This window comes from Cyprinus carpio, chromosome B9 (genome assembly GCF_018340385.1).
Source record: "Cyprinus carpio isolate SPL01 chromosome B9, ASM1834038v1, whole genome shotgun sequence".
NCBI lineage: Eukaryota > Metazoa > Chordata > Actinopteri > Cypriniformes > Cyprinidae > Cyprinus > Cyprinus carpio.
Window position 1 is genome coordinate 14,825,277 of NC_056605.1, and position 27,271 is coordinate 14,852,547.

Genomic DNA, 27,271 nt, shown 5'->3' on the forward strand with positions numbered 1-27,271 from the left:
TGAAAAAAGGAGCAAACAAAGCATTTGTTGCACAGCAATAACCAACATGACATGCTTCTCTAATTGAACAAATTTTCATTATGATTGAGATTTAACTTATTAAATAAACATTAGCATTGTAAAACAAGTGACATGCAATGCAACACAATCTTTCCATTAACTCACAAAAAAAGAGAGAAAAAAAAATCCATTAGACACACGATGACCTTTGAATGCAAAACAACTCACTTCCTCATTTACAAGCAGTGCATGTAAACAATGATTAATGCTTAACAAAGCTTGTCCAGATCTATTATATCATATAATATAACAACATGGAATTGAATTTGGTTCATGGAAGTGAACTATTATATCGGTTTATGACATCACCGACAGCAGGGCTCAAATTATGGAGTGTTTAATGTAATTTACCAACCAAAAAAAAAAAAAATAATTACAACAATATTTGTAGAGGATTAAATTGGAATGTACTGTTAGAATGATGTGATTTTACTTAGAGAGTCTAAAACACTGTAAAACATCTGTTCAACTGTGGAAATTCATCTCTGTCCATTTAAACCAATGTCTCCTGTCAACATTAAACTAATTCTAACAGAGCATCTGGATATGTTGTACTCTCTTAACTCATTAGACCTGAAGTTTCCCAACAATAACAAAATCAACAAAAAAAACCCTCCTCATTCAACAGATAACAGCAAGGTTTGATATGGTCCCTTACTGATTTATTTATGTGTCGAGCAGAGCAAAGCGGTATTAAACAATACAACATAACATTTGGCTAAGGGCCCCTCTGTTTTTAATGGCAGATGGGCTCAGCTTCTTTGTCCTTTGGGAACAGTTAGAGGAACCAGTGGTTAAGAAATTGATTATTATCACACTGGCACAGGCACATAAATTGGTCCAACACAGAGGAAACTGAGGCACAGGAGGTTTGACAAATTGATGAACACTGAAGGTTGATCAAGCATAAAATATATCCTATCCAGCAGAATCATACTCTTCTCTCTTTACTCTTGGCAACATTCAATCACATATGGCATATGGAGAAAAAGAAAAGGTACACTACCGTTTAAAATGTTGAAATCGCAAGAGCTCTATGTTCACCAAGGCTGTATTTTTGATGCATATTTGATCAAAAATACAGAAAAACACAAACATTATTACAATATGAAAATAAACGTTTTTTTTTATATTAATTTATTCCTATAATGGCAAAGCTGTTTTTTAGCAACCATTACTCCAGTTATCATTCACATCATCTTTCAGAAATCATTATTATATGCAGATTTGGTGCTCAAGAAACATTTTCTATTATTATCAATAACGGTTGTGCTGCTTAATAGTTGTGATGAAACCATATGTTACTTTTTCAATATACAAATTAAAATATATATATGGGAGTGTTTCTAATTTACAGAGCTGTCACCGGGACATGTGATTTCTTAGGACCTATTTTATTGATATCTATCAGCTAGTGAGGGCATTTTCTGTGTGACTATTATAAAAATTTATAATAATGGCTTAGAGCACCTGTACTGTAAGTGTGCAACAAAATCAAAAACACCAGCCTTTAAAATCACAAGGCAATTATAAACAGCAAAAGCCCATGAGTAAATACTGAAAGTGCAAAAAGTCTTGCTAGTGCAATGGGCCCATCAATCATGTCAGTACTTATTGTGCTTAACTTTAAAGGCAATATTGACAACGTATCAAACACTCAATGACACTTAAGTTTTCTTAAACAAGTTCTATTATAGCTACATATTCCTTCAAACATGTCAATAAATATGCCTTTGTAAGGCAGATTTTAGTCTTCCTTGAAGGTTAAAACAACAATATCCCTTCATCATTTTTTTAACTACTGAAAACAATGCTCAGACAGCTCTGCAAAACAATCATCCACATAATTCTATGAATGTTTGGAAGCTGCAGACAATTTTGATGTAGGTGTGTGAATGACTGTGGTGCATGGTTTAGGTTTTGATGGATCTTTCTAGCTCTGCCCACTGTGCAATCTCACTGGTCTAAAATTTTATCCCACATAGAATATTAAACATCAGATATTTTCTGATTGGCTGTGATTTTTGTTGTTTCAGGCAGTGCTTCAAATTAGACGTGTTGTACTGATTGCTCCTCCTTGGTCTGGCAGCAGGGATCCCTTGACTCACCTAATATGCTTCCCTGAGACAGGAAGAGATAGTCTGACTTCATGCCAGTTCTTTTGATAAAGTCTGTGGTCCTCTGATTAGTGCAGATCTCTAGTCTGTCCTCTCTGGCAGTTTATGTTGCCAAACGCTGATGATTTTAACTGGAGAGGTAGTCACAATATCACACAGTGAAGCTTGTGAGAACTCATGGCTCTGTCTCCGCGCCACTTTGTCTTTTTCTTCTTTTTCAGACTCCGCTCTGGAACTTGCTCTCTAAAAAAGCAAAGAATGAATGAAAGAGAAATGTGTCATTTTAAATTATAATTAAGCCAGATTCAAACTTTGAAGTATCCCTGTAATGTCCAAAAATGTCTGGGTAGGCAGAAGTAGATGATAACAGTTTTATCTTTCTTGTATATCATCCTAGTTCATCATTATGAAAAGACAAACCCCATACGTGAGATGATGAGTTTTATTTACCTGATAACTCTGACTAATTCATGAAAGGCTCTGTCCACATTCATTGGAGGATCCTTGGCACTTGTTTCAATGTAAGTAATCTGAAGAAATAGTTCAGAAACAGAAATAACTGGTTTTCACTGATAGCCTTGTGGTTAGTGCGTTGACATATAGCGCAACTGCTCTCACAGCGACCCGAGTTCAAATCCCACCTTGAGGTCCTTTGCTGATCCCGCTCCCCTCTCTCAACCCACTACTTTCCTGTCATCTCTCCATTTTTCTCTCAAAATAAAAAGCCCATAAAAATAACCTTTTTTTTAAAAAGAAATAGAAATTACTGGATGAAGTCACTCATTTTTTTCAGCCTTTAAAAAGAGCAGAAGTTCCTTAAACACTTTAAAATTTACATTTGACATTTTAAATAAGAGTTTTACGTAATAAAGTAAGATTTTAAGTACTGTAAATGTTCATATCTTTTGATTAATATAATGGATTATTATGTATACAAGATCAGAATAACTACAAAAATATATACTACTGTTTAAAAGTCAGTGAGATTTTTTTCCCCAAAGATATTAATACATTTTTTTTCTGAAACAATGCATTAAAATGATCAAATGTCTGCTGAAAATTAGACTTCTTTCAAAAGCATAAAAAATGTACAGACCTCACATTTTTGAATGGTAGTGTATATTTATGTTTATTGTTATGTTTATGTATTTTGCATGTGGAAGGATGATCCAAAAATTGACAAACAAAAAGTACCATAAAAGTAGTAGTAGTAGCAGTCATACTGGTTTGGAATGGCATAAGGGTGCGTATGACAGAATTTTCATTTTTGCTGGAACTAACCCTTTAACCGCTGTCAGTGACACAAACACTCTTATTTATTGTAGGCTCACTAACAGTTAAATTCCACTGTTGTCAGTCCAACATAAAGTCGTGAGATTGGTAGGACTCACGTTGTGTTTGGCTGCCATCTCACAGCCCTGTTCATTTGTCACTTTCCTCAGATGCACCAGGTCCACTTTGTTAGCCACCAAAACCATAGGGAAAGATTCCCTGGTGAGGACAAAATATGTTAAAAACAAAAAGAAAAAGGAAGGAAGGAATATACCGAGGTGTCAAAAATGAGCTGTGGACTTGAGTTTTGTATGTACACATGATTTCTAACCGGTCTTTGACTCGTAGGATGAGCTGGTGAAAGCGGTCGACATGTTCAAAACTGGCCTTGTCCGTCACAGAGAACACAATGAGGAAACCATCACCAGTCCTCATGTACTGCTCTCGCATGGCACTGAATTCCTCTTGACCTGCTGTGTCTAAAACTGCAAGGAGTGGACGTAACAGGGACAAGATAATGACCAGGTCAAGCTGTTGTCATGTTATACAATGAAAAATAAAGTTATTAAAATAGTATCAGAAAAATGTTTAATCTCTTTCTATTTACAAATAATATTCTCTATATTTTCTACCCACCATCAGAGTATGTTTACATGCACCAACCAGTCTTTAGAAGGCAGAATGAATTTAAACGTTTTTTTTTTTATATATATTATTATTACTGTTATTTTCCTTTAAGATCCCCTACAGTGACTTCAAACCAAACTGCTAACAACAAGATTTTAGCTGGATTAATACACTGGATGATTTTCCATTAGCCATGATTTTTGTTGAGCTGTAATGATGCTAAAAACTTGATATAGGCCTACTGATAAGGCTGCAAATACACATAATAGTATGGGAGCACTAAAAGCATGAATATTACTTATAATGCAGAAAATTACTACACATAATGAGGGGTTGGCACGTACCATCCAAAATAGCCCACTGGCCATCGATCTCTGTGTGTTTCAAGTAGGAGTCTTCAATAGTAGGATCGTAATCTGGCACAAAAATCTTTTGGAAAAACTGGATGGTAAGAGCACTCTTTCCCACTCCTCCATCTCCCACAACCACCAATTTATACGTTGGGAGGTTGTCGCTAGGGACCGCACTGGTTGCCATGATAACAGCTACACCTGAGGAGAGAGAGGAGAATGTTATCCCTGATCATTATTTAAGCTTAAGCATTAGATAGATAACAGTTACGAGGACTTCTCATGTTTTACATAAAATCAAGAAGCTGAAAGTACTGATGAAAGTTCAAATGAGGTTTTCTGTGGTTTGGGAATAGTTCTGCAGAGACTTAATTTAGGATAAAGGGATGCATTGCAAAGGATATGGTCTAGACACAGACAGTGTGGTTCTTTGTAATTGCTGTTATTTTCTGCACAACACAAGCCTTGAATCTTTTTTTCTGCACAACACAAGCCTTGAATCTATTTTTGATTAAAGTCTAAAATTAAGTAAAAAAATAAATAAATAAATGAATAAAAATTTAAATTAAAATTAAACAAAGCTCCATGAAGTTTCTAGGAGAATGTAAGCACAAGAATAAGATGTTGAAATGTTGATAATATTCATATATTTATTTATTATAAAAGATAATTTTTTGCCTTGCAAATGTGTTTTTAAATACAAAGGCATATTTGATTCAGTACAGAAGAGGGGAGAAAAAAACATTACATTTATAAAATGTACCATAAAGTACAAATGCACCACACTTACATTCCTTAAGCTACTTGAAAAACAAACAAACAAACAAAACAAACAAACAAACAAAAAAACAATACATAGACTGGCTGTGTAAAACTATTAAGCAGGATTCTTAAGCAAGTGCCCCAATGTTATTATGTACATACTTAATGGTGAAATGACCATTTGAATCTAAAGGTTGTATGAAAATAAGTAAAAACACGTTCTTACCTAAAAAGACAACTCTAGTAGCAGAGTGAAGAGTTTGTAGAAGTCAGCTAGGCTAACGAAGAAGTGTTTGCCCGGCCCGTGAGCAGGGCAATGTGTGCTATTCAGGAGGAAAAGTTCCTGCGACCCACAATGTGAGGAAGAAGTAAACTTCCTTCCTAATTCCACCAGGCCTGAATATTTGAGTGATCTCACTTTCATAAGGGAACTATGAGAACCTCTCGACCAAACACACCCATGAGTAAGACCTCAAAGCGACCTCTTATGATCACAGTTCATGTACTTTAGTTGCAGGCAAAAGGCGGAGTTCATCCAAAAATGAAAATGGTAATTTATTCCCCCATGTTGTTCTGTGTGACTTTAAGTGGAAAGGCTTTTTTCTCTCCCTCTCCAGTGTTTTAGCTAAATGTTCTTCATCAGCAAGTAGATTCTAAATAACTAATAAAGTGCAAAGAACTTATCATGTGAATTCTAACTTTATTATTAATAACAAAATAAATAACACTGAGAAATAATCACGGGGTTATACCAAGTTAAAATAAATTAATAACTGTACAGTTCTGATTTTATCTTTTCACATTCGGATAAACCTATAAATGTCAGAATTAAGACAAAAAGAAGACACTGACATAAAAAGTTTGACTTTTATCATAATTATTTAATGACTTAATGTCAATTTTTACTTTTTAATGTCATAATTTTTACTTTTTATGTCATTATGATTTACTATCTCATAATTATGACTTTATTTTCTAATTATGATTTACTTAAACTTGATTTCTTTTTCTTCTTATGTGACAGAAATTGACTGGCTTACATATTTCATATCTGCCTTGTAAACCTTTCATATTTATGAATAATTTTAGATGATCTAGATGCACCAATTCACTTCCCTTTCCCTTTTCTTCATTTTCCCCAATATCTCTGTCCCTCCCTTTTTTTTTTTTTTGCCTGATGTCACTTCTTCACCAGCAGGTCTGCTGTTATGAACAGAACGGTGTCCACCTTCACAAAAACATTCACCTCATTTCAATCTGTTAGCACAGGACGCTTAAAATTCAGCTTTGAAATAACCGGAATAAATTACATTTTAAAATATATTCAAATAGAAATCAGTTATTTTAAATATAAAAATATTTCACAGTATTACTGTTTTGCTGTATATTGGATCAAATAAATGCAGGCTTGGTGATCAGAAGAGACTTCTTTAAAAATATTTAAAATCTTACTGATCAAAACCTTTTAACTGGTAGTGTATTAAAACACAATTTCTAAAGTGCCTTAATGTCAAAATTAGTACAATATATATTTGTTGAAAAATTCTAATACTGAACACACTACTGAATTATTAGGCTGTGACTCATATTATTTTTGTGTTGCTGTCTGCTCTAGCTCCCTCCCTCCCTGTACAATAAATCCATGTGAATATCTGTCTCTGCTAATTTTGTAATGTAACGTTATAATCGATAACGATGTATTCTGAATGATGATAATAATGGGGTGCTACTGATAGTCTAACAGACACTAGCACTTTAATACTCAACTAGTTTAATAAAGACAAAACTATCCAGCGTATTTACAGATGAAACTGACCTGCACTTGAAGCCCTGAACAGGTCAGTGATGTAGCTGCATTTCATTGCTTCTGGCCGCTTTCGGTTCAGTCGGACTCGGAATCGTTTCATTTGATAGAAGCGGAACACACGTGAGCTGATTCGTACAGCGCAGTGCTGACAGTCAAGACTAACCGATTTATGATTTATTATCGAATGAAAAAATCGGAAATTATCACTTTGGTACACTGAGAAGGCATAAATATAAAATATTAATATTAATATTAATAATAATAATAATAATAATAATAAATAAAAAGAAATAAAAAGAAAAACAGGGCAGCGGGACAAATCAGCTGCCAGGCCACCGAATTCTCCCGGTGCTCCCGATGACCAGTCCGGGCCTGGAACTTCTCTAATGTTATTACAAATTGTAGCCTATAATTTCTTTTCTAAATGTATCATTATATCACTTCCGGCCAGCTGTAAAGCTATATTTAGTTTTCTCTTTATAAATACTCTATTACTCAGAAGTTTCCTGCGCTCTTCGCTCCATCACTGGTGACGTCACTTTTGACGTATTCCGTTAGATCGGTCACTCAATTCAGAGTTATATCACTTTAGAAACAATGCCGACCTGAATCCGAGGGCTTTAAACTGACATCCGTGAAAGGTTTCTGTCTGGAAGGACACACACGTGAGTGTGATTCTGAGTAGCTACTGATAAATGACAATGACCACCAAAAACCATCATCAAACTCTGGCAGGAAACTTACCAGGCGTGGGTTGGTCGATTTACCAAGTGTGCAAAAATCCCGACTCCTCCTCGACATCCCCGTATACCAGAATAATCAACAGGCTCTTAGCAAAACAGGGTCTGCCCTTCAGCTTAAATGAAAAATTAAGACATTTTCCTCCGCCCTGATGAAATTACAGTGTAACAGTCTTCACATCGCAACTGCTGCTGCTATAAATAGAATGGTTTCGACGGGGTGGATGCGTTTCTTTCGCCAACTTTTATAGTGCATTCATTTTTATTATCATTATTGTTATTATTTAACCAGCAGCATTACACATCTGAAACAAACAACCGTGGATATATTCCCAGAATTTCTCCTAAAACGTCGTCTTCTTCAAAAGCCGCAGATTGTCACAGAAACGGAAAAATGTTCCCCACAAGCGCAAGTGGACTGTTCCTCTGTATGAAGCCTCCTCATCACTTTTAAAGCGGCAGCTAAGTTTATTACTGTACGCTGTTTACAAGATGATGTGTGAGATGAAAAAAAAAAAAAAGATCAATAACTTCATATTTTGTCTGTTTGTCTTAAGAGGACGACGTTTGACAGATGCAATTGTAACTTTTTAATGCTGTTAAACAGAAAGGCGTAGGGGTTAGCATTTGTCACATTTCAAAAAATGAGGTTGAACGAGAGAAAAGAAAACATATACATGGTTTTGGGTCTTTCGCTTGCTCTGACATGAGTGTGAAATGAACCTGTGAGTGTCTGTTTTGAAAGTGTACTTCGTAGAAAACGATCAAGTTCACTGCATAGTGAAATAAAGGCTCTCTGCTTCTGTTTTCTACGAGTCAAAAAGTTTTGTTCCTCTAGGAGGCGCTCGGTGGATCTTTTTGGCTTAGTCAAAAAATATACCCATTCACACGCGACATACAATAGCGCCGACATCAACTACAAAATGTAGAGTATGTGATTTGTGATTTTGTTTTCCCACGCGTGTACTCCATTCCCATTTTAGTGGTACAAATTCTACACTTAATTTCTATTCTAATCCTTATATTTCTACGGAGTCCGCAAATCGTCTGTGTTGTCGTAAAACTGTCGTAAAGAGTCTTTGCGGTAGCTGTTTTCATAACCATCAACGTGCTGCCCTTGTGAGAATGAGCACAAAGTAGCAAGTAAGAGAATACTTACGGTTTTATATTATTAAATGGACATTTTACTCAAAGACTTTGGAGAAATGTCTTTAGGACCTTGTTCGAAAATGTACATTTTAGTTCGGAAAAGAAGGGCTTTGGAGACATAAAGTGATGAAAATGTACAGTGCAGCATTTAAAAAAAAAAATCAAAATGCATTTATTAACTATTTTTCATATCGTTTTTGGAAAATAAATATTTATATATGCATGGTAGGTTATTGATGAGATATAACATTTGATGTGAAATGCAAAGATGACTATTTATGACTAATAATATAATTTTGTCATTTGTGTTGACAGTTTAGTCAAGTGGTCAAAAGCAAGAGAAGAGATGGCTTCGCCTTTTCTGAGACTCTCTGTGTTTATTCAGAAGTATCGGACACCACTGCTCCTTGTCGGCTGTGGAGGGGTATTTTCTGCCAACATTTTCTATCATGTTTTCCCAGATTATACATACAGAAAAGTGTACCAGGCCTGGCACAAAGGAGAACCCGTCAGTCTGTCGGAGAAGCTTGAGAGCGTCTTTCAAGAGGTGCTCCAAGATTCTGCTGTCAGCTTCCCTAAAAACTTCAGTGCTTTTGCTTCCTTCGGCTTTCACCCGGTAGGGGCAGGTGTTCCATGGCTTCCCTCTGGAGTGCAGATCGGCATCCCAGCCAACTTCAACAGCACCACCGATGATCCATCGGGCATCACCAACCGCACTATTCTCATCAACGGCAAAGAGCTGCAGTGGGACAGCGATTCAGGCGCTGCTCTCAAAAACTCCCTGGTGTTCTCTCCGGAGGCACAGAAGTTTGCTATAGCACGAGAAGTGGCCCGACTGGGGGCTGGGGGTCCCGTGTTGCATGCTGCAGTGGCTCCAGCATGTCTGGCAGGGGCTTGTATATATAGCGTAGCCCTCAAGCAGATCTTTGGCCTCCAGGCTGGGTCCATCTTCTTCAGGGCTGGTGTTAATGTATTTGCTGTGGGTTTAGGGGTCGTGTCTTATATCCTGGCTTCTGATGCTCTTAGCCAGTGGTTGGATTACAGCTCGGACCACCGTGCAGCATGTCTGTCAAGCGATTATGCAAAGGGTGGCTTGGAGTTCTATGACAAAATCTTGACACGGAACAAGACCTTGCGTTCTCTAATGGGCACAAAAGGGGAAGAGATGTACGCCACCAGTGGAAACTTGTTTCCTGGACATCTGCTGCAACTCAGACACGCCCCTTACACATCTAGACGGGATAAGATTTTAAATATTTTGAAAAATGAGAAAGTCTGAACTGTCTGATTATATTTAAAAGCATATATGTGCTTAGTTTGTGTTCCATGTGAAAATCATATTGTGATACTGCATTTTGTATATGGACAGTGCTTTTGAATGGTACAACACACCACTAGATAACTTGTCTTCCCTTTCTCACAAATAAACAATTTAACTTAAGTCCATCATGTTCTAGTGTACATCTGTCAAAGTGTCGTGCTGCTGATTAGGTTACATTATAATTAGTAAGAGACATTAGGCTATATATTATATATGCCAGCCATACATATTTATGACATAACAGTCATAGTGTAATTGACCATCAGCCAAAGGGTGGATGCCAAAAAGATGTTTGAGAGGCCTTGCAGGAGCACACATTGGGTGTGCACATTTCTCAGTCCACTTACTACATACTAGATCACTCATTCTGTAATGAAACCTAACCTTCCAGTAGGTTTGGCTTTCCGCAGTGTAAGTCCTCTCATGTCTCTGTGAACACTTTTTATTTCTCCAGCTAATAGCTAACTTCCAACTAAGTTTCCCCCCATGCAGTTTAGTCTTTAAACATTTGTCATACTGTAAGATTAATATTCTGTTCACTATTAAGTTTTAGATATAATACATAGTTCAAGAATTCCTAGCTACTAACAAATTATTGTTTTATTGCACAGTACAGGGCCTAAACATAACATAGATAGTCAACGACATACAGTAAATACAAATAAATAATTAAAACTCAAATATATAGTACATTTTATTGACATACTTCTAAATAATCGAAACTTTTTAGTGAAAAACAAGGCATTAGGAGCATCAGCACAATTATGCCACAAGATGTCACCATTGTCCATATAAACTATCTGGATGAAAAATCCCGTGAGCAGCGTAAATGTTTTCATTGCTTTAACAGTTGGTAGGTTGTATCAGAGTAATCAGTTGTGGGCCACTTATATCAGATAGCAAACCATGTTGATTCTAATAGCAGTACTGAAAATCTATCTATCTATCTATCTATCTATCTATCTATCTATCTATCTATCTATCTATCTATCTATCTATCTATCTATCTATCTATCTATCTATCTGTCTATCTGTCTCTCTGTCTGTCTGTCTGTCTGTCTGTGTGCTTGTCTATCAAAATCTGTCCGTCAGTAAATGCCCCGCCTCCCCATGTTGTGACTCCACCCCCGGCCGCTGGTGGCGCTGCGGAGAGATCTCGGGCCATGTTACAATGTAACACTCAGCACTGCTGCTGCTTCTGCGGCTCCTACAATGTAACAGCACCGTGAACGGAGACGCAGCTTAAGAAGTGACCGATCCCGATGAGCCGACCTCCAGAGTGGGAAATGCGTTTTTATTCTGCTGCGAGATCCCTTCCACCGCCCTAGTGGTCCCGTTGAGTGGACTGTAAAGTGTCCTCGCTGACTGGCTTCACAGGATCGAGTTTGTGTGGATTATAGGACCCGGAGGCCCCGTTGAGTTGAATGTGTGAGCTGTGCTGGAGTGGGTCAGTATGAGGCTGCCGCTGCTGCTCTGAGCGGGCTCTCTGCTCCCTGCCTTGGGTCTCTTACAAAATCATATTTACTTCTAAAACTGGACACCCCTGGAGCAGTTTATGACGGTAAGAATCGGCTTGTCACTGCTGTTTCTGGGGGGTTTTGTACAAAAATGAAGCCTGCTTTCCTGGATACACTATCAACGAATTTCAAGTTGTTTTCTATATTATATTCTCATGTTTTAGACAAGAGAATAACTACATACAAGGAATACTTCTTTCGCATTGTATTTGTAAACGCTGTAACAGAAGATTCAGTTTGTTGAAGCAGCTTTTTCTTTAGCTGAAGCAGTAGCAGGTTGGATTTTGTTGGAGCTTGTGGTATATTTCACTAACACAATAGAGCTTTGATTAGAGATTTACATGATCATGTATGCCATTTGAGAGGATTATCTTAATTTAGCTTTACCTTATTAATAACCAAGCACTGATGATCCCGGTCATCGGTCAAAACATTTGGTGATTTGTGAGTCAACGACGTGCTTGTTTGGTCAGTCTCTCTTTTGTAAATATTAAAAAAAAAGAAAAAAAAAATGTTTATTTTTATCAGACTTATTTTATGTGTTGTATTGGCATTGACGTAATCGTTTTTGACAGCGTTTATCACGGTGTTGACAAGACGTGACTTAATCATTGCGACGTCATTGACAGGTGAAAACCAGTTGTTCAGAATTCCTCCTCCATGCTGGCATGGGTACATGGGTGGATGGATGTAGGTGTGTTTGTATCTCTTTATAGAATAGAATTTTACATTTGGGGTCTCTAAATCCTCACCAAAACTATTATTTTTCAGAGGTCTCCGTCATTGATTTTCAGCAGTTCAGGATCTTGGAGATCTGAGTTAGCAGTCCAGTCGCTGTGGGCTGAGTGGATTTTATGCAGGAGCAGTTTGGATGATTTCAGGGTGTCAGCTGTTAGGGGCGCTAAGGCTGCAGCAAGGGCCCTGGCTGGCATTTCTGTGCACCTGAGCCAAGGCCATGTAGAGCTGAATTGGGGGGCTTTGAAGAGGGGGTAACAGGAGACAGGTGTTCAGACAGTTGGAACTGGCAGCACCTGCCCATCTCAGTATGAGAAACCACATTGCCTGACCGAGCACATTGCAGTGTTAGTTCTGACCTCCTGAGTACAACCCGTGGCCAAGTTAATCACCTAATTATAGATCTTCATGGGATCTTAGCACCATGTACTCTGTCAGACTGAGATATAGTTTAGTTTTAAGCTGTAGGGTCATTTCCACAGTTTTTCTATTGTAATAATTGCTGACTTCCACCTGGGAGTAGCCTGTGTGGCATTAGTTCATTTAAAGTTAAATAATTAAAATGTATTTTCAAGCATGAATGTTCGTCAATGAAACGTTTTGCATGAAATGGCAGAATTGTTCAGTTCTCTGGTAGTGGCCACATCTCGCCAGTTTTCATTGATAACAAATAATGGTAAAAATGTAGACCCTCTTTATACAAGCAGTAGAACTGAAGAAAAAGTGTTTTTGCTTTTACAATGTGGTATTTTGAACAATTTGATTTTATTGTAAATCTAATACTTTACTTCAGTATGTGTGGATGGACCATTCAAAAGTTGATACGATTTTTATAATGCTGTTGAAAGAGGTCTTTTATACTCACCAAGGCTATGTTTATTTGAAAAAAAAATATATATATATATTATGTTATATTGTGAAGTATTATTACAATTTAAAATCAATTTATTCCTGTTCCAATTCCATTTTTCAGTGTCACATGATCCTTTAGAAATCAATGTAATTTGCTGATTTGATGCTCAAGACATTTCTTACATAATTGTTCTGCTTAAAACTTTTGTAAAAATCATGATTTATTTTTTTCAGGATTCTTTGATAAATAGCATTTATTTGTAAAAGTTAAAGTCTTTACTGTGGCTTTTGATCAGTTTAATGCATCCTTGCTGAATAAAAGTATTAGTTTCTTAAAAAAAAAATCATACTGACCACAAACTTTGAAATGTTAGTGTACTTTCCAAGATGACACAAGGCCAATGAGCTAAGCTGTGAGATAACAGGCTTCTTTTCAATAACAACTGAGAATTTCCGTGTCTGACCCTCTTGAAAACATTTGAAGCATTGTTTTTTTTCCGATTTAGCCAATAATCTCCTTGCTGAAATGATTATCTGGTTTGGTATACTAAGTTACTTAGTACAAATCTTAAGAGAGATTATTGAGAGCTTTGAATGTACCAATGTTTAGAGCACCTCCATGTACACTACTGGTGAAAGTGATTGAACCTACTTATTTTAATATAACAGCATTTGTTATTGCAATGCAGAAACACACATCATGTTTAACTGGATATTCAGGAGTTATGATTAGTTCATTTAGGACCTGCACCTTCTAATACCAGATAAAATATATTCAACCATATTCAGCCATCTCTGATCTGAGTCTTTAAAGGGGTCAATGTATGCGACATGCACTTTTACAAGTTGTTTGAACTGAAATGTGTGTTTGAAGTGTGTGTACACAACCACCCTATAATGATAAAGATCCACCCAGTGGTTTTTTTTAATCTCGTTAAATTATTTCCTCTTTCTCAAATCGAGCCGATCTCAGATGCCTGTCTATGTGACATCACACAGACCCAGGCCCCTCCCACGATAGTTTGATTGACACTAGCTTTTCGGCACAGACTGGACTGGTGTCTTACCTTAAAGGGTTAGTTCACCCAAATATTAAAATGATGTCATTAATGAATCACCCTCATGTCGTTCCAAACCCGTAAGACCTCCGTTCATCTTTTTGGTATTTATTCAAGTGCATTGTTTTAACAGAGACTGACAGTCCATTGCTTTTATTGTTTTTTTGGTTGTTTTGTTCATTTATTGGGGATATTTAAAATGTTTTCCGTTTTCAGTGTTAAATATTCTTTAGAAATAAAAGTTTATTGATCTTTGAAAAGGTGTACCTGCATTAGTATGCCATTATCATTATATTAGTTGAAACTGGTCTTAGAATGGCAATATTATCGTTTATCGCAATAATTTCTTGGACAATTTATCGTCCAGCAAAATTTGCTATCGTGACATGCCTAGAGATGGATGACTGGCCTCGGTATCATGAATGAAGGCTGTTCTGTCAGCAGTGTTGCGGTGACTGCTCAAAGCGGATCACCAGCCATACATCCCATGCGTTTCAGCAGATATGACAGAAGCAAACCACAGCTGTGTGTACAGTCCATCTGTCTCAAACTCAAAGGTGTTTTACAAGCATACCGGTGCATTTAATTATCAGCGTTGTGTTGTTTTTGCAAGGGAGGATTCATTCAATAATGGTCTTTTTTTGTTCCAATTTCCATTTCAGATTTCCTAACAAAATACTGTATTCTTTCAAATCTACTTCTTAGATTTTGTTAATTATAGAGCTCAGTGTCACTTCCTTCTGTTGTCACCAAACACGCGCTCGGCCCTGAGGAAATGAGAGTGTCACATTTTTGTGGTAGGCGCTCCAAGATTATAGGGAATAGCTATCATGAGCTTCCTTTTTACTTGGAGTATTATATCACTGTGGACAGGAAAGTTTATTTTGATACTTACACTACCGGTTAAAGATTTGAGGTAGGTATGCACTTTATTTTAAGGAAATAAGAACTTTTATTCAGCACGGATGCATTAAATTAAACAAAAGTGACAGTAAAGGCATTTATAATGTTATAAAAAATCATATTTTAACCGATCAAAGAAGTTTTAAAAAATATGTAGCACAGTTTTTACAAAAATATATTAAGCACTACAACTGTTTTTAACATTGATAATAGGTCTAGGTAACGTGTTAATTATAATTTTTACTGTTCTTCAATAATTAATTTAAGTTGCAATGAATCCATCAAGCTTTATTCTAGAAATATAATTATGTAAATTAAAGTTAAGCTTAGTATTATTAAAATTAACTTTAATATTATAAAAACTTTGCATGTAATAGAATTGTTTGTATACAAATAAGCTTAAATATTAATGTAGTACCAACTGACTTTCATGTATATTTTACAACATTAGTTGAAATTTTTTTTGTACTGTAACTGATTGTAACAATATTTTACAGTAATACTGTTATTACTGTAATACTGTATTTTTTGGTCATTTAAATGTAGACTTGGTGAACATAAGAAACTTTTGTTCAAAAATCTTACCAACCCTAAACTTGTGAAAGGTAGTGTAATTCAGGTGTACAATAAAGCACAAAACTGTATTATGAAAGATAAAACTGATAAAGGATAAAAGACAAAACTGTATTAGAAGTATTAGTGTGGTTATAATGTCCCTTCTGCACCAGAAGATTTGATTGAGAGGGGGGTTATGTTAAAACCTGTGGAGATTCCCTACTGCATTTCAGTGGCTTCTCTCGTCTGTCTGTAACTAAACTCAGACAAAAATAGATGACCTCCTTTTTTTCCATCCATTTTTAATGTATGGTTCGTGACACATCTCAAAGAGACAATGAGACGTTTTAAGCATTGATGAGTAAAGTTCTCGTGTTTTGATGGAAAGAGGAAGAGTCATTTGAAAAAAATATGTACATCTGTAGCCCTTTGATTGTACAGCCTGTTCCCTGTGTTTGGACTAGTTGTGCATGAAAGATTTTCACAAGACATCTACAGTATGCTTTGGAAGTGTGCACATAACTATTATTATATAATATTTGATTTTTTTTGCTGCTTGTATCATTGTTATCGGTGTTCAGTGGCTTTCTTTGACTCAAAATCAATTATTATATAGATTGTTTACTGGGCCTGCTGTATTTGAAGTGACTGAGTGGAATATGTTAAAAGTTAGTTAAGTGTTGGTTTATTTCTTCTCTGGCATGTTTGATGTAGTGTTTTCCAGATCTGGAGAGAGTGGAAACTAATTTTAATCACAGAGCTGTTAACTGAAATAATGAAATTGCTTTTTGGGTTTTCGCTGCTTGTAGTTAATTTGAATGTATAGGAAACTGGTTTCAGATGCTACTACCGGACACACTGATTCTCAAAACAGTGTGACAGCTGTGGCACATTGCCATGCTAGTAGAAGTGCTTTTATTTAGCCATTAAACTGGTTTCTCTCTTTCTACTAAGGAAAACCTCTTTGTAGCTGAAGGCATAAAATTCTTCTGCAGTTCATAGTAAACATGCTTTGATGGGTTCACTTCACTGGTTCTTAGCTTAACGTTTCAAAAAATTTCCAATGTTGCTGCATTGGGATACACAAACAAACAGAGCACTCAGTGTTTACGCTTTGGTGTGGAAATCAACCTACTAATGACTTTACTTGTAGCTGTCTCTGCATATTAAAGTTGGATATGAATAATGTATTTTAACATTGACAAAAATGCACCTTTAATCATTACCTTAATTTAATTGACCTTTAATCATATTGGACAGGCACTGCACACTTGGCCCCGTCAACTGAGATTAGATTCTGTTCATTGTGATATGAAGTTTGAATGAAAATAGGCTAACGAGTGCCATGGCTTTTAGGAGAAATGACCATTTTATTGCTGTGGTATTCTTATCAACCATGCAAATACAATGGGAAATTTTGACGTATTCTCAGATGCACCACAATAAACACTTTATTTAAAGGGATAGTTCTTCAAGAAGTAATAAAATTTGTGTTTTTTTTTTGTTTTTAAATATGTGTGGGATTTGTTCATCTTTGGAACATAATATCTCAATTTATGTTCCAAAAATAGCAACTTTATGCAACAGAGAAGAAACTGTTGAATAAAGTTTCTATTTTTGTTTTCTTTGTGCATGAAGTATTTTTGTAGCTTCATAAAATTACAGTTGAACCACTGCTGTCACATGGACTATTTAAACAACGTCCTTATTAGGGATGCATGTATTCTGACAGTGCTGCTTGAGCTTGAGCTTTGCTTGTTAGCTAGGGTTCAAAATCCAAAGCGCAAGTTCATGCAGCGCTGTAAGAATACATGCAATTTGTGCGCATATTAGAAAACATAACATTCTGCATTCATACTAATCGTTTGAGGGCATTTTGTGATTTTAATCATTATACAGTGACCAGCAACAGCCACCCTTCCTTTTCTCATCGGAGACATGAGATGAAATACTAAGCAAAAAAAAAAGTATCTCGCTGTCGGTGCTTGTAATGATTTTTGTATCTTTCTTGGACAGTTTTAAATGCTTTCACACTGCCAACATGTTTGCTGCATTAGTGCGCGCCTCTATTTGATCGTGTCACGTCATTGTTCGGTACAATTTATTCAGTCTGTTCTAGTGTTGGGCGATATGGTCATTTTTCAAATTGTCAGCCCGTGAGATCGATGATACACGATATTATCGTGCATGGGTAGAGCAAGAGGGACACTTTCTGTACTCATCATAGCATAACTGTTTGGTGTTTTAAACCGTGCAGGTGTGTGAGAGAGAGCCTATGAAATCACCAATAATCGAAAAAATATACTTTCAAACATACTGATAACTAACGTTAAATATAAAAATACTGTATTTAAAACAGCTAGTTAATATAAAGTCTGACACAACTGTCATACCGCGCGTCCTGTGACAAATTTGCCGCATCTGCGCACGGAAGTTATCAGTCTAAATGTTCTGCAAAATCAGTCAAATGTGAAAATCAATAGTAGATTTCATTTAAAGACCAACAGTTTAACACTAATATTGGACATAAACGAACAGGTTAAATATAAAGTATTTAAAACAGGTAAGTTCATATATTTGGAGTAAAGTTCAATTGAACTGATGCATCAGTCATACAGCGCACCGCATGACGAGCCCGACGCACCGCCACAGAAACAAGAATGAGATGCATTCTAACTGTGGAATTAAACTCAGTTAGTGAGGGCTCCTTTAAAATATTGCACATATATAGGCCCTTCATATTACTTGTTAAAGTGCAATGAAATACCTTATATCTACAGACGATGTACGTCTGTTTGTGGATGGAGTCTTCTTCACCAGCTACAGGCTCTAATCCTAATTTTCGCGCATGTGTGTGAAATGCTGTGTTGAAATGCGTTGCTTAGGTGGGATGTTTGGGTTGTTTTTTTTATTATTTTTATTTTTTTTTTTTTTTTATTATTATTATTGAGAATGAGCCTAATATTGTCTTGACTATCGACAGAGACATCTGCTATCATTGATACACAATACTATCGTCTATTGGCACAACCCTAGTTTGTTTTCTCTTCGAACAGAGATATGTTTTCTTTTTTATACATTTTTGTTGTTTTTGGGCGAACAATTTCGGTTGCTGAACATTTGGTGCATCCCTAGTCCTTATTCCTTGAACGTGGTTGTTCCTTTTCTGTCTACGAAGGGTCAGAAAGCTCTTGGATTTCATCAGAAATATCTTAATTTGTGTTCTGAAGATGAACAACGGGTTTGGAACAACATGAGGGTTAATAATTAATGACAGAATTTAACTTTTTGGGTGAACTATCCCTTTAAGCCATTAGTTGTTTATTATAGTCAACCGATAAATAGCTGATGTTAAATTTAAAATATGCTAAAAACTAAAAAGTTTTAAATACTGATGTTGTTAAATAATAATAATAAAAAAAAACATAATAGTGGCCTGATAGACCATTGTACCAGGATACTGTACTTTTTTCATACAGGTGATGAATTAAAGCAACAACCCTCACCAGACTAGAAACTGATGAACTGAAATTGTGGTGATGTGGTTATACATCTGAAATAGTGTTTTTCATTGTTGTCTCAACATTTACAAAGTAGTTCTTGTTGTAGCATATAAACTAAAAGTATTAATGCCTAAAGTGCTTTCCCTTAAAATTCCCTACTGTCCAAGCTGTTTTTCGTTTCCCCCATCCAAATTCAAACTGTTTTTGAAGCAGAGCGGTTGGAAAAATCACTCTTTTCCTTTTTTACTTCCTCCAGTCATTGCATTTGTGGTTGCTGTGCCAAATGTAGCCAGAGGCTGCAAAAATGTCAAGCTTTTGCAGAGATTGGCTGGATCGTGCTTGTAAGATCTGGTTACACGCTCCTGTGGACCTATTTGAAAGTGTGTATACTCGCCTGAGTCAGGAGGTACGCCCACTTCCCCTCCCCGCATGCCAGAGAACACACTCAGAGCACATTGCGCTGTTTATGTGGGCTGCCATTGGCCGCTTGCTGTAGAGGAAAGGTCTGTGTTTGTTCTCCCAAAATGGGATTTAAACAAACTGCAAGCTAACACGCGAGGCAGATTTACCAAATGCTTTATTCTTTATTAGTATATGCAGACTATTCCAAGCTTGCAATATTTTTCTACTCTGTCCTTTTGCAGTTCCGTTTTATGTTTCTGCGGTATTATGCTGCATTGTTGCAAATGTGTTTTGGTATGAGTATTTGCATTTGTTTCAATGTTCAGCAGTGTTACTGTAACCTTAAACCTCTTTAGACCTAGGAGTCTTTTGCTAGCAGTAATTCTGAATGATGTCTGTGCATAATTGTGGTCATCCTCCTGCTGTTTCAGTTCTTAGGCCCGTTCTTCGTACATCACTAACTAATAATATAATATAATATAATATAATATAATATAATATAATATAATATAATATAATATAATATAATATAATATAATATAATATAATATAATAATGTTGTGTAGTCTTTAATACTATAGACAAAGATTTATTCATCATAAAATAATTACTTAATTACATAATTGTATTTGAGTCTTACACACATGCTATACAGATAATGTAGAGTCGTGCATTAATTTGAGTGATGACAGCTATTATGGGAGTGGCTTGATGGAGCGCAGGAGATGGAGATAACAACTTTAATTAATGCTGTCACGTAACAAATCTGTCCAAATATAAAATTAAATGAATTGCTAATTACTACATTTAAATAAAAATGTAAAGCCTGTAAAAATATTAGAAATCGTAAATATAAATAATTGGGATTTGGGAATCATGTAAAACAATTTAATAAAATAAAAACAGTGCACATTTCATTTATCTATTATAACATTTATATAGTTTTGTTCGCTTGCCTGTTTCCTTATAAAAGTCCAGAAATTTGTCAAGTTTTTCATAAGTTGTCTTTATTAATTATATGATGTCATTACGTTGCTGTCTTGCCGCCAGCCAATCGCTGCATTTCTGATCATGTTTTCAAGTATCGATATATAGCCCCTTTAAACCAAACCATGAACACGCAATTATCTCAGATAACTCAATCCAGCCATACTAATCATCAACAGCAGGTGCGTTTGAAGAACCGAATTAGCCAGATCCTGATTAGTGCGATGATATCATCTTGAATGTGACATTTCATCTCGGATGTAAAAAGCTACGTATGAAGAACGGACCCCTGGTCAGAGGTTGACTTGTTGACTGATCTAGATGTGCAGGTCCCATTTTAACACTTCTTAATATAAAAGTAACAATTTCTGGATCCACATACTCAAGGCACTGTATAATTCAGCCACTTTACAAGGGCCTTTAAATGTTTGAAGGGCCTTTAGATGGGTTCGTATTGTGAGAAAGCTAATTTTTCCAATGAAATAAGGGAGTATAATGTGCTTTGTAGAAATATTATGCAACTTTCACATCGAGACCATGTATTGAGTATTTTTTGGAAACCCATGGAACCAGAAAACTTTAACATATGACTGCCCACATTTACAGCAGAATTACTAATCAAAAGAAGATGAAGTGCTAAAGAGGTAACTGTTTGTTAAATATTAATGCAGCAAGTTGGTTGGCAACTATAATCAGCATATATTTAAGCTAATGAACTATTGGCAGAAGAAGTGTTTATTTGTTTACAGTATTTGCAAAAGGCAGTATAGTTTTATGCTGGTTTGTTTTAAAATAAAATAAAAATTCTAAAAGTTATTTTAAAAACTGCAATTAATTTAGCTTGAATTGCTTAATTTATAGAAATTTTACATTTTTTGGGGGGTAACATTTCATTATTTGAAATACTTACATTTTATTTATTTACATTGCTGTAAAGGTCCCGTTAGTTAACTAACATTAACAAAGATCAATAATTGTTAGTTAATGTTAGTTAACACAATTTCAACTGTTCATTGATCAGTTGTAGGTTTATTAAATAACATTAACAGATGCAGCTTTTGATTTTGTAATGTATTAGTACATTTCAAAAGTAAGTAACTAAGATTCATAAATCATTTATCATTGTCAGTTCATGTTAACTAATGAAGTTAGTAATGACAAAAAATAACCATATTGTAAAATGTTACCAATAAAATAAACAAATGCAACATTTATTTTTTGTAATGTATTAGAAAATTGTGAAATGAACATTAATTAAGAGTAATAAATACTATTTCTCATTGTTAGTTTATGATCACTAATGTTAAAAGTTTAAGCTGGGCATACACATTTGTCACTATTATTTTGCTGCATTCTGAACACTTATTTCCTTCAGGTTTTTCTAGTTATGTATTTTGCACCTGTTATTGTATTTGTTAACACTGTGTTCTAAAACAATCCCTCAAAACTGTATCTTAAAGTGATTTTTTTTTTTTTTGCCAAAGCCTCTGATGACTTCTTGCTCTATTTAACATGGTTTTTGCAATGACATTATTATGGTGAACTAATCCAGTTTGTGCCTCTGTGATGAGTCACAATTTCATCTGTAGAGATGCTGCAGGCTAATGGTCTCCTGAGTCATCTGTAGCTTAAGCAAGATGAATGGAAGGAGATGTGATGAGGGGATTTCCAACATGCAATAGATCCCTGCAAAGGGCTAAAGGCTCAAGTTGACCGTGTAGTTCACACAGCGTCTATCGATCTAGGCGTCCCTCATCTGGGGACGTATAATGAATACAGAACATTTGACTTGAGCTAGCCGCCTTCTCAGCTGTAGTCTCCATTACTAAAGTGCTGGAGCCTCTTCTACCGTCTCCAGCCCAGGGGAGGCATTCTTCTCTCTAATGAAGTGAGGTAGATTTGTTTACAGGATATTGATTGCAGTGGTATTCATCCTTTTATTCAAGTAGCTCTGTGTTCCTGGTGAGTGGTTGTATCTCGGCGGAGGGGAAACACACAGGGTCCATGTGTCCAGAAACTCACAGCATGATTAGAGCAGACAAGCTCTTAGCAGTTAAACCTGCTACTGTAAGCAGTGCAGAATTGACTGGAATGTGCAGCTTTAATCAGAAATGTGTTTCTCTTTCAATGTTGAGTATTGGCTCATGGGAATCAAGGAGCTTGTTAGTGAAGCATTTCACCACGTCTTGCTATTTTTACCCGAAAAACGCACACAAAAACGTTCTGGTGTGAGCTGCTAATAGATGTAAATGTGACAGTAGTTTCACTTGGTTTTAATAATTTGCATTTTTTGTTTCATACCCACAATTATCATCCTCTAATGAAAATGTTTTTTAATGTGAAATGTGTTGTTTTTTTATGTTAAAATACTTGTTCTGTCTCAGTTCAGTGTACAGATACTACTATAAATAAACCATTCGTAGGTTGATTTCCAGAAGATTTGTAAGTACTGTGGGTGTATGGCACTTTTATAACATGTGAACATTCTTGCTCCTTATGTTTGATATTAGAGAGTTATTTAAATAAAGTTAATAATAGTTAACATGATAACATGATATGAATATATCCTAATTAGTGCTGTCAAACGATTAACCGCGATTAATCGTATCAAAAATAAATGTTTTTGTTTACATAATATGTGTGTGTACTGTGTATATGTATTGTGTATGTATAAAGACACACACATACAGCATATATTTAGAAAATATTTATATGTATTTATATGGATATATTTATATTTATATAAATGATATTATATATTAATATACAAACGTAATATATTTTTCTTAAATATATACATGCATATGTGTATTTATATATACATAATGAATATACACAGTACACACACACACATATTATGTAAACAAAAACATTTATTTTGGATGCAATTAATCACGATTAATCATTTGACAGCACTAATCTTAATATGGGGTAAACATAAACTATCTCACTTTGAGATGTCTTTATGATTGCTTCTATGATAGTAGTGTGGATTATGAATATTTTTAAGTTGCATTACTGGCCCCTCTTCAGCTTTTGCATGAAATGCAACACTGTCATATTTAGGTTTAAAGACTGCCTTTTTTTTTGTTTAACAATACAGTAAAACATGAATATTGTGAAGTATCATTATTACAATTTAACTGAACTTTTCTATTTTCTCTTTTATAATACATAATGTGAAATGTAATTTTATTCTTGTGATGACAAAGCTGAATTTACAGCAGCCATTATGCAGTCTTTAATGTCACATGGTTTGGTGCTCAAGAAACATTTCTTGCATGTTTATTAAATAAAACTATTAATTTCTTTAAAAAAAAAAGTTAAGCTGACACCAAACTTTTGAATGGTACTTGTATAATACTTTTTTTTGTATAGGGTTTGTACAATTGAATGCAGGAATATCAAGATGATCTTGAAATAATTTCAGAGCAAATATGTGTGAACACTAGCAGCAAAGTTTGGTGCACATTCTCGGGACCTGGATTGAAAGCAATGAAGTACAACAAATCATAGTATAACAAATACTAAGTATTAATGAATTATTATTCTGATGCTATATTATAGAATCTCAATAGGATGTTGGCATGTCAGAAACTTGCACTAGTGCAACCAAATGAGGTTTACAGCATATAAAGCTTTTTACATTTATATGCTGTGATTCGCGAGTGAAATGCTTGTTCTGTGGAGCTGTGAGTTATGTAGAATGTAATGGAAGCCTATTCAAGCACGGTGACGTCCCCCGAGGGAATGGACATAGAAAGGTTAGCGTAGGAGGATCGAGCTACACTGAAGACACCTGCGCTTTGTAGATGCTTGCTGACCTTTGCGCTCAGTTTGTGTGCTTTGAATACATTAAAGCTGATGTTTTTGGAATAGACTGTAGTAAACCATTAAAGATGCCATTTGCCTTTTTGTTTACACCATTTTGAGTCCCTCAGCTGCTAGTTCAGCATTATGACACAACAAGAACATTGAACATAGCGTCTGTCCTGCGTTTGTAAACGGTGTCTGTCTTTAGTAGTTGCCCTTTTGTATTTTATACTCTGTTTCTTTATTATTGACTTCCAACAGTGCACATGCACATAAAAAATAAAAAAAAGATTCTTAAATCATTGATAAACCTTTGAACAACAGAATTTAATATTACTTCATGGCTGCAAAGGGCAATTTGTTTCTATATTTGTTTTAAATGTAAAGGCAGCAGGCAGGTGAGGTACCTGCTCATCAGAAAGGTGACTTCAGGTGTTTTTCTGCATGCAAGACTTATGCAAGGTGCACTCATACTTGATGGTCTGTTATGCTGAAACGTAAGCCTCCTCACACAGTTCTAGACTGTCTAGTATTTTCACAAAATGATGACAATTCATCTGTTGTTAGTTCATAAGCATTCATTTCACATGATCTTCCTATTTTTGTCCACAAAATACCTCGATGCTTGAATGCCCAGAAATCCCCGTGAGGTACCTTAAAGGTCAGAGATGTTTCACTTTGGCCTTTGCACGACTGTAGATCTACTACATTATAGTTTGATAAATGAATCATTTAAAGGTTAATTTGGGGAAAATGTCAGTGGTGTAATTATTATGTAAAGGCCAATTCAGGCCTTTTGGATCAACAATTGAGACCATGTTCCCCTTTTCTCAAAAATTTGAGTTAGGCTATTTTTTAATTATATCAAGTGTATTTCTGTGTATAAGCAGCTCTTCTCTGAGTCCATCCTTCATGTCCCCCGTTTGCTGTTACTGTTAGAAGAAAAGCTGTGTAAGACGGTAGACCCCTAAGGAAATTAAGGCACAAAGTAGGCTGTACATAAAAATATCAGTTTGTCGTATGTGCTCATATGTTGGCTTCTGAATCAGACTTGAAACGCTGTGATCTATCAAATTTGGCTCTGCTGCAATTAAATATTTCAAATAATAATTATGCATGTTTTAAACGAGTTACTGACCTGACCGGACCTGTTATATTATGCTGGAATCACAGAAGCTTAAATAGATATCATTGTGTTACAGACTCTGGTTGGACCGTAATGACCGCACGCTTCCGGTTGCCTGCAGGCAGATCCTACAATGTCCGGACGACGGAGCTGGCACGCGACAGGCAGCGCACCGAGGTGGTCTGCAACATTTTTCTTTTGGACAACACTGTCCAGCCTTTTAAAGTCAATGTAAGTACTCCTTTAAAAGTAGTGCAAAAAATTAAATTTGTGTTGCTAATCTGTTCTGACCTGTATGCTTTTGTAGCATGTTGCTATATGGTTGATAGTGTGTTCTGAGTAGTTCATAGATTACGTCTGAATGTGAACTAGTAGGGTGTTTTGGGTGGAGCCCATGCACGTGCAAGTCTCTGTGATATTTTGTTGTGGCTTGGGTCCCTCTTTCAGTATAAGTCGGTTGGGTATCAGATGAGTCTGATTATTTGTAAAAGTTATAGCTTATCCCTCTGATCAGCAAGATTTGAGGTAATTTGAGGTATGATTCATGTCTGTAATATGGTGCAAGACCAGTTACGATGTTTAGTAAATGTGGGGTTTTGTTAAAATCCCTAAATCTATGTATGAGCAATAATAATAGTGATGCTTGCTTTAGCAAACACTACTCTACCTTCTGTCATTAGCAAACACCAGTAATAATTTTAATTAGGGCTGCATGATTAATCGCACGTGATTAATTGCGATTGTAATGCAAATTTATTCAGTAAAGCTGGTTCTGTGATTAGCAGTAAATCTCCGTCACCTGCTTTCAGGTGGAGTAGCATTTACTAAACACAGCCATAGTTCTCTGGCAAGCTATGTAAAATCGCATTCATAATCACAGATGATATAATTGTAGGATAGGGATATGCCGGTATGCAATTTTCCTGTTGCGATTAATCGCTTATGTAAATGTAGTCTCAAAAAAGTGGTCATAATACAGTATAACAGGTTTAATAACTTTTTTCTTATAACAAAAATAACTGAACATTTAAATACAATAAAGCAATACAGAAAAGTTAAAAGTTTAACACAGATTAAAGTGCTTAAGAACTATTAAGACCCATAGGTATCACTTTACAATAAGACCTCATTAGTTAACTTTAGTTAATGCATTAACATTCACAATTTAACGTTAGCCCATTAAATAACACAGTTAACAATGTGTTATTAAATATTGGAATACCTGAGGTTAATGAATGTTCAGAAGAATTTTTCATTGGCAGATTGTTAACTAATGAATTAACTAATGTTAACTAATGAAGTCCTAAAGTGTGACCTAACAATAATGAATCAAAGCACTTTCAAACTATATCTAGGGCATGTTGTAGTCCAGATTGAAATGGAGGTAAAAGTAAAATAAATAGCCTATTAAGTCTAAATATTTAAGTATTTGGCGCAGTGATGAACACCATAGCAAATCCACAAATCTGAATGGCTATTTAAATACGTTTTAAAAAGTAGTGCAGCTGCTTTATTTATGGCGTTTACAGGGTAAAGGCTGTATTTTCTGCAGTTTAGCGCCATCTGCTGTCAGAGAGTGAATGTGCTTTCATGCAGCGTGTCTCTCACTGCTTCC

General features: G+C 35.6%; 3 protein-coding genes across 9 annotated transcripts in view; 2 read left to right on the top strand and 1 right to left on the bottom strand.

Moving 5' to 3' along the window:
- Positions 1 to 1,218: 1,218 nt before the first annotated feature.
- Positions 1,219 to 8,150, bottom strand: LOC109096718 (ras-related protein M-Ras). 3 transcript variants are annotated; one of them, XM_019110352.2, is made up of 6 exons: positions 7,740 to 8,150; positions 4,421 to 4,627; positions 3,781 to 3,934; positions 3,569 to 3,668; positions 2,628 to 2,707; positions 1,219 to 2,420 (listed from the first exon to the last, which is right to left on the bottom strand). In XM_019110352.2, the coding sequence occupies exons 2-6, from the start codon at positions 4,611 to 4,613 to the stop codon at positions 2,321 to 2,323; spliced, it is 627 nt and encodes a 208-aa protein (XP_018965897.1). In that variant the 5' UTR covers positions 4,614 to 4,627; positions 7,740 to 8,150; the 3' UTR covers positions 1,219 to 2,320. The 3 variants fall into 3 exon arrangements, with proteins under 3 accessions (XP_018965897.1, XP_042587062.1, XP_018965898.1); XM_042731128.1 differs by lacking the exon at positions 7,740 to 8,150 and adding an exon at positions 7,005 to 7,692; XM_019110353.2 differs by lacking the exon at positions 7,740 to 8,150 and adding an exon at positions 5,415 to 5,880.
- Positions 8,151 to 8,620: 470 nt separating this feature from the next.
- On the top strand, positions 8,621 to 10,325 carry LOC109096008 (transmembrane protein 177-like). 2 transcript variants are annotated; one of them, XM_019109677.2, is made up of 2 exons: positions 8,621 to 8,878; positions 9,200 to 10,325. In XM_019109677.2, the coding sequence occupies exon 2, from the start codon at positions 9,231 to 9,233 to the stop codon at positions 10,161 to 10,163; it is 933 nt and encodes a 310-aa protein (XP_018965222.2). In that variant the 5' UTR covers positions 8,621 to 8,878; positions 9,200 to 9,230; the 3' UTR covers positions 10,164 to 10,325. The 2 variants fall into 2 exon arrangements, with proteins under 2 accessions (XP_018965222.2, XP_042587061.1); XM_042731127.1 differs by lacking the exon at positions 8,621 to 8,878 and adding an exon at positions 8,925 to 9,109.
- A 1,039-nt stretch (positions 10,326 to 11,364) lies between these two features.
- LOC109096311 (tyrosine-protein phosphatase non-receptor type 4-like) overlaps positions 11,365 to 27,271 on the top strand; it is a 49,803-nt gene continuing 33,896 nt past the window's right edge. For 2 of the 4 annotated variants that reach the window (XM_042731115.1, XM_042731116.1), the window contains exons 1-2: positions 11,366 to 11,766; positions 25,733 to 25,887. In XM_042731115.1, coding sequence (XP_042587049.1) covers positions 25,750 to 25,887 — 138 coding nt within the window. In that variant the 5' untranslated portion in view covers positions 11,366 to 11,766; positions 25,733 to 25,749. Of the gene's footprint in view, positions 11,767 to 25,732; positions 25,888 to 27,271 lie in introns of all 4 variants that reach the window. The other 2 variants (XM_042731114.1, XM_042731117.1) reach the window with 2 other exon arrangements.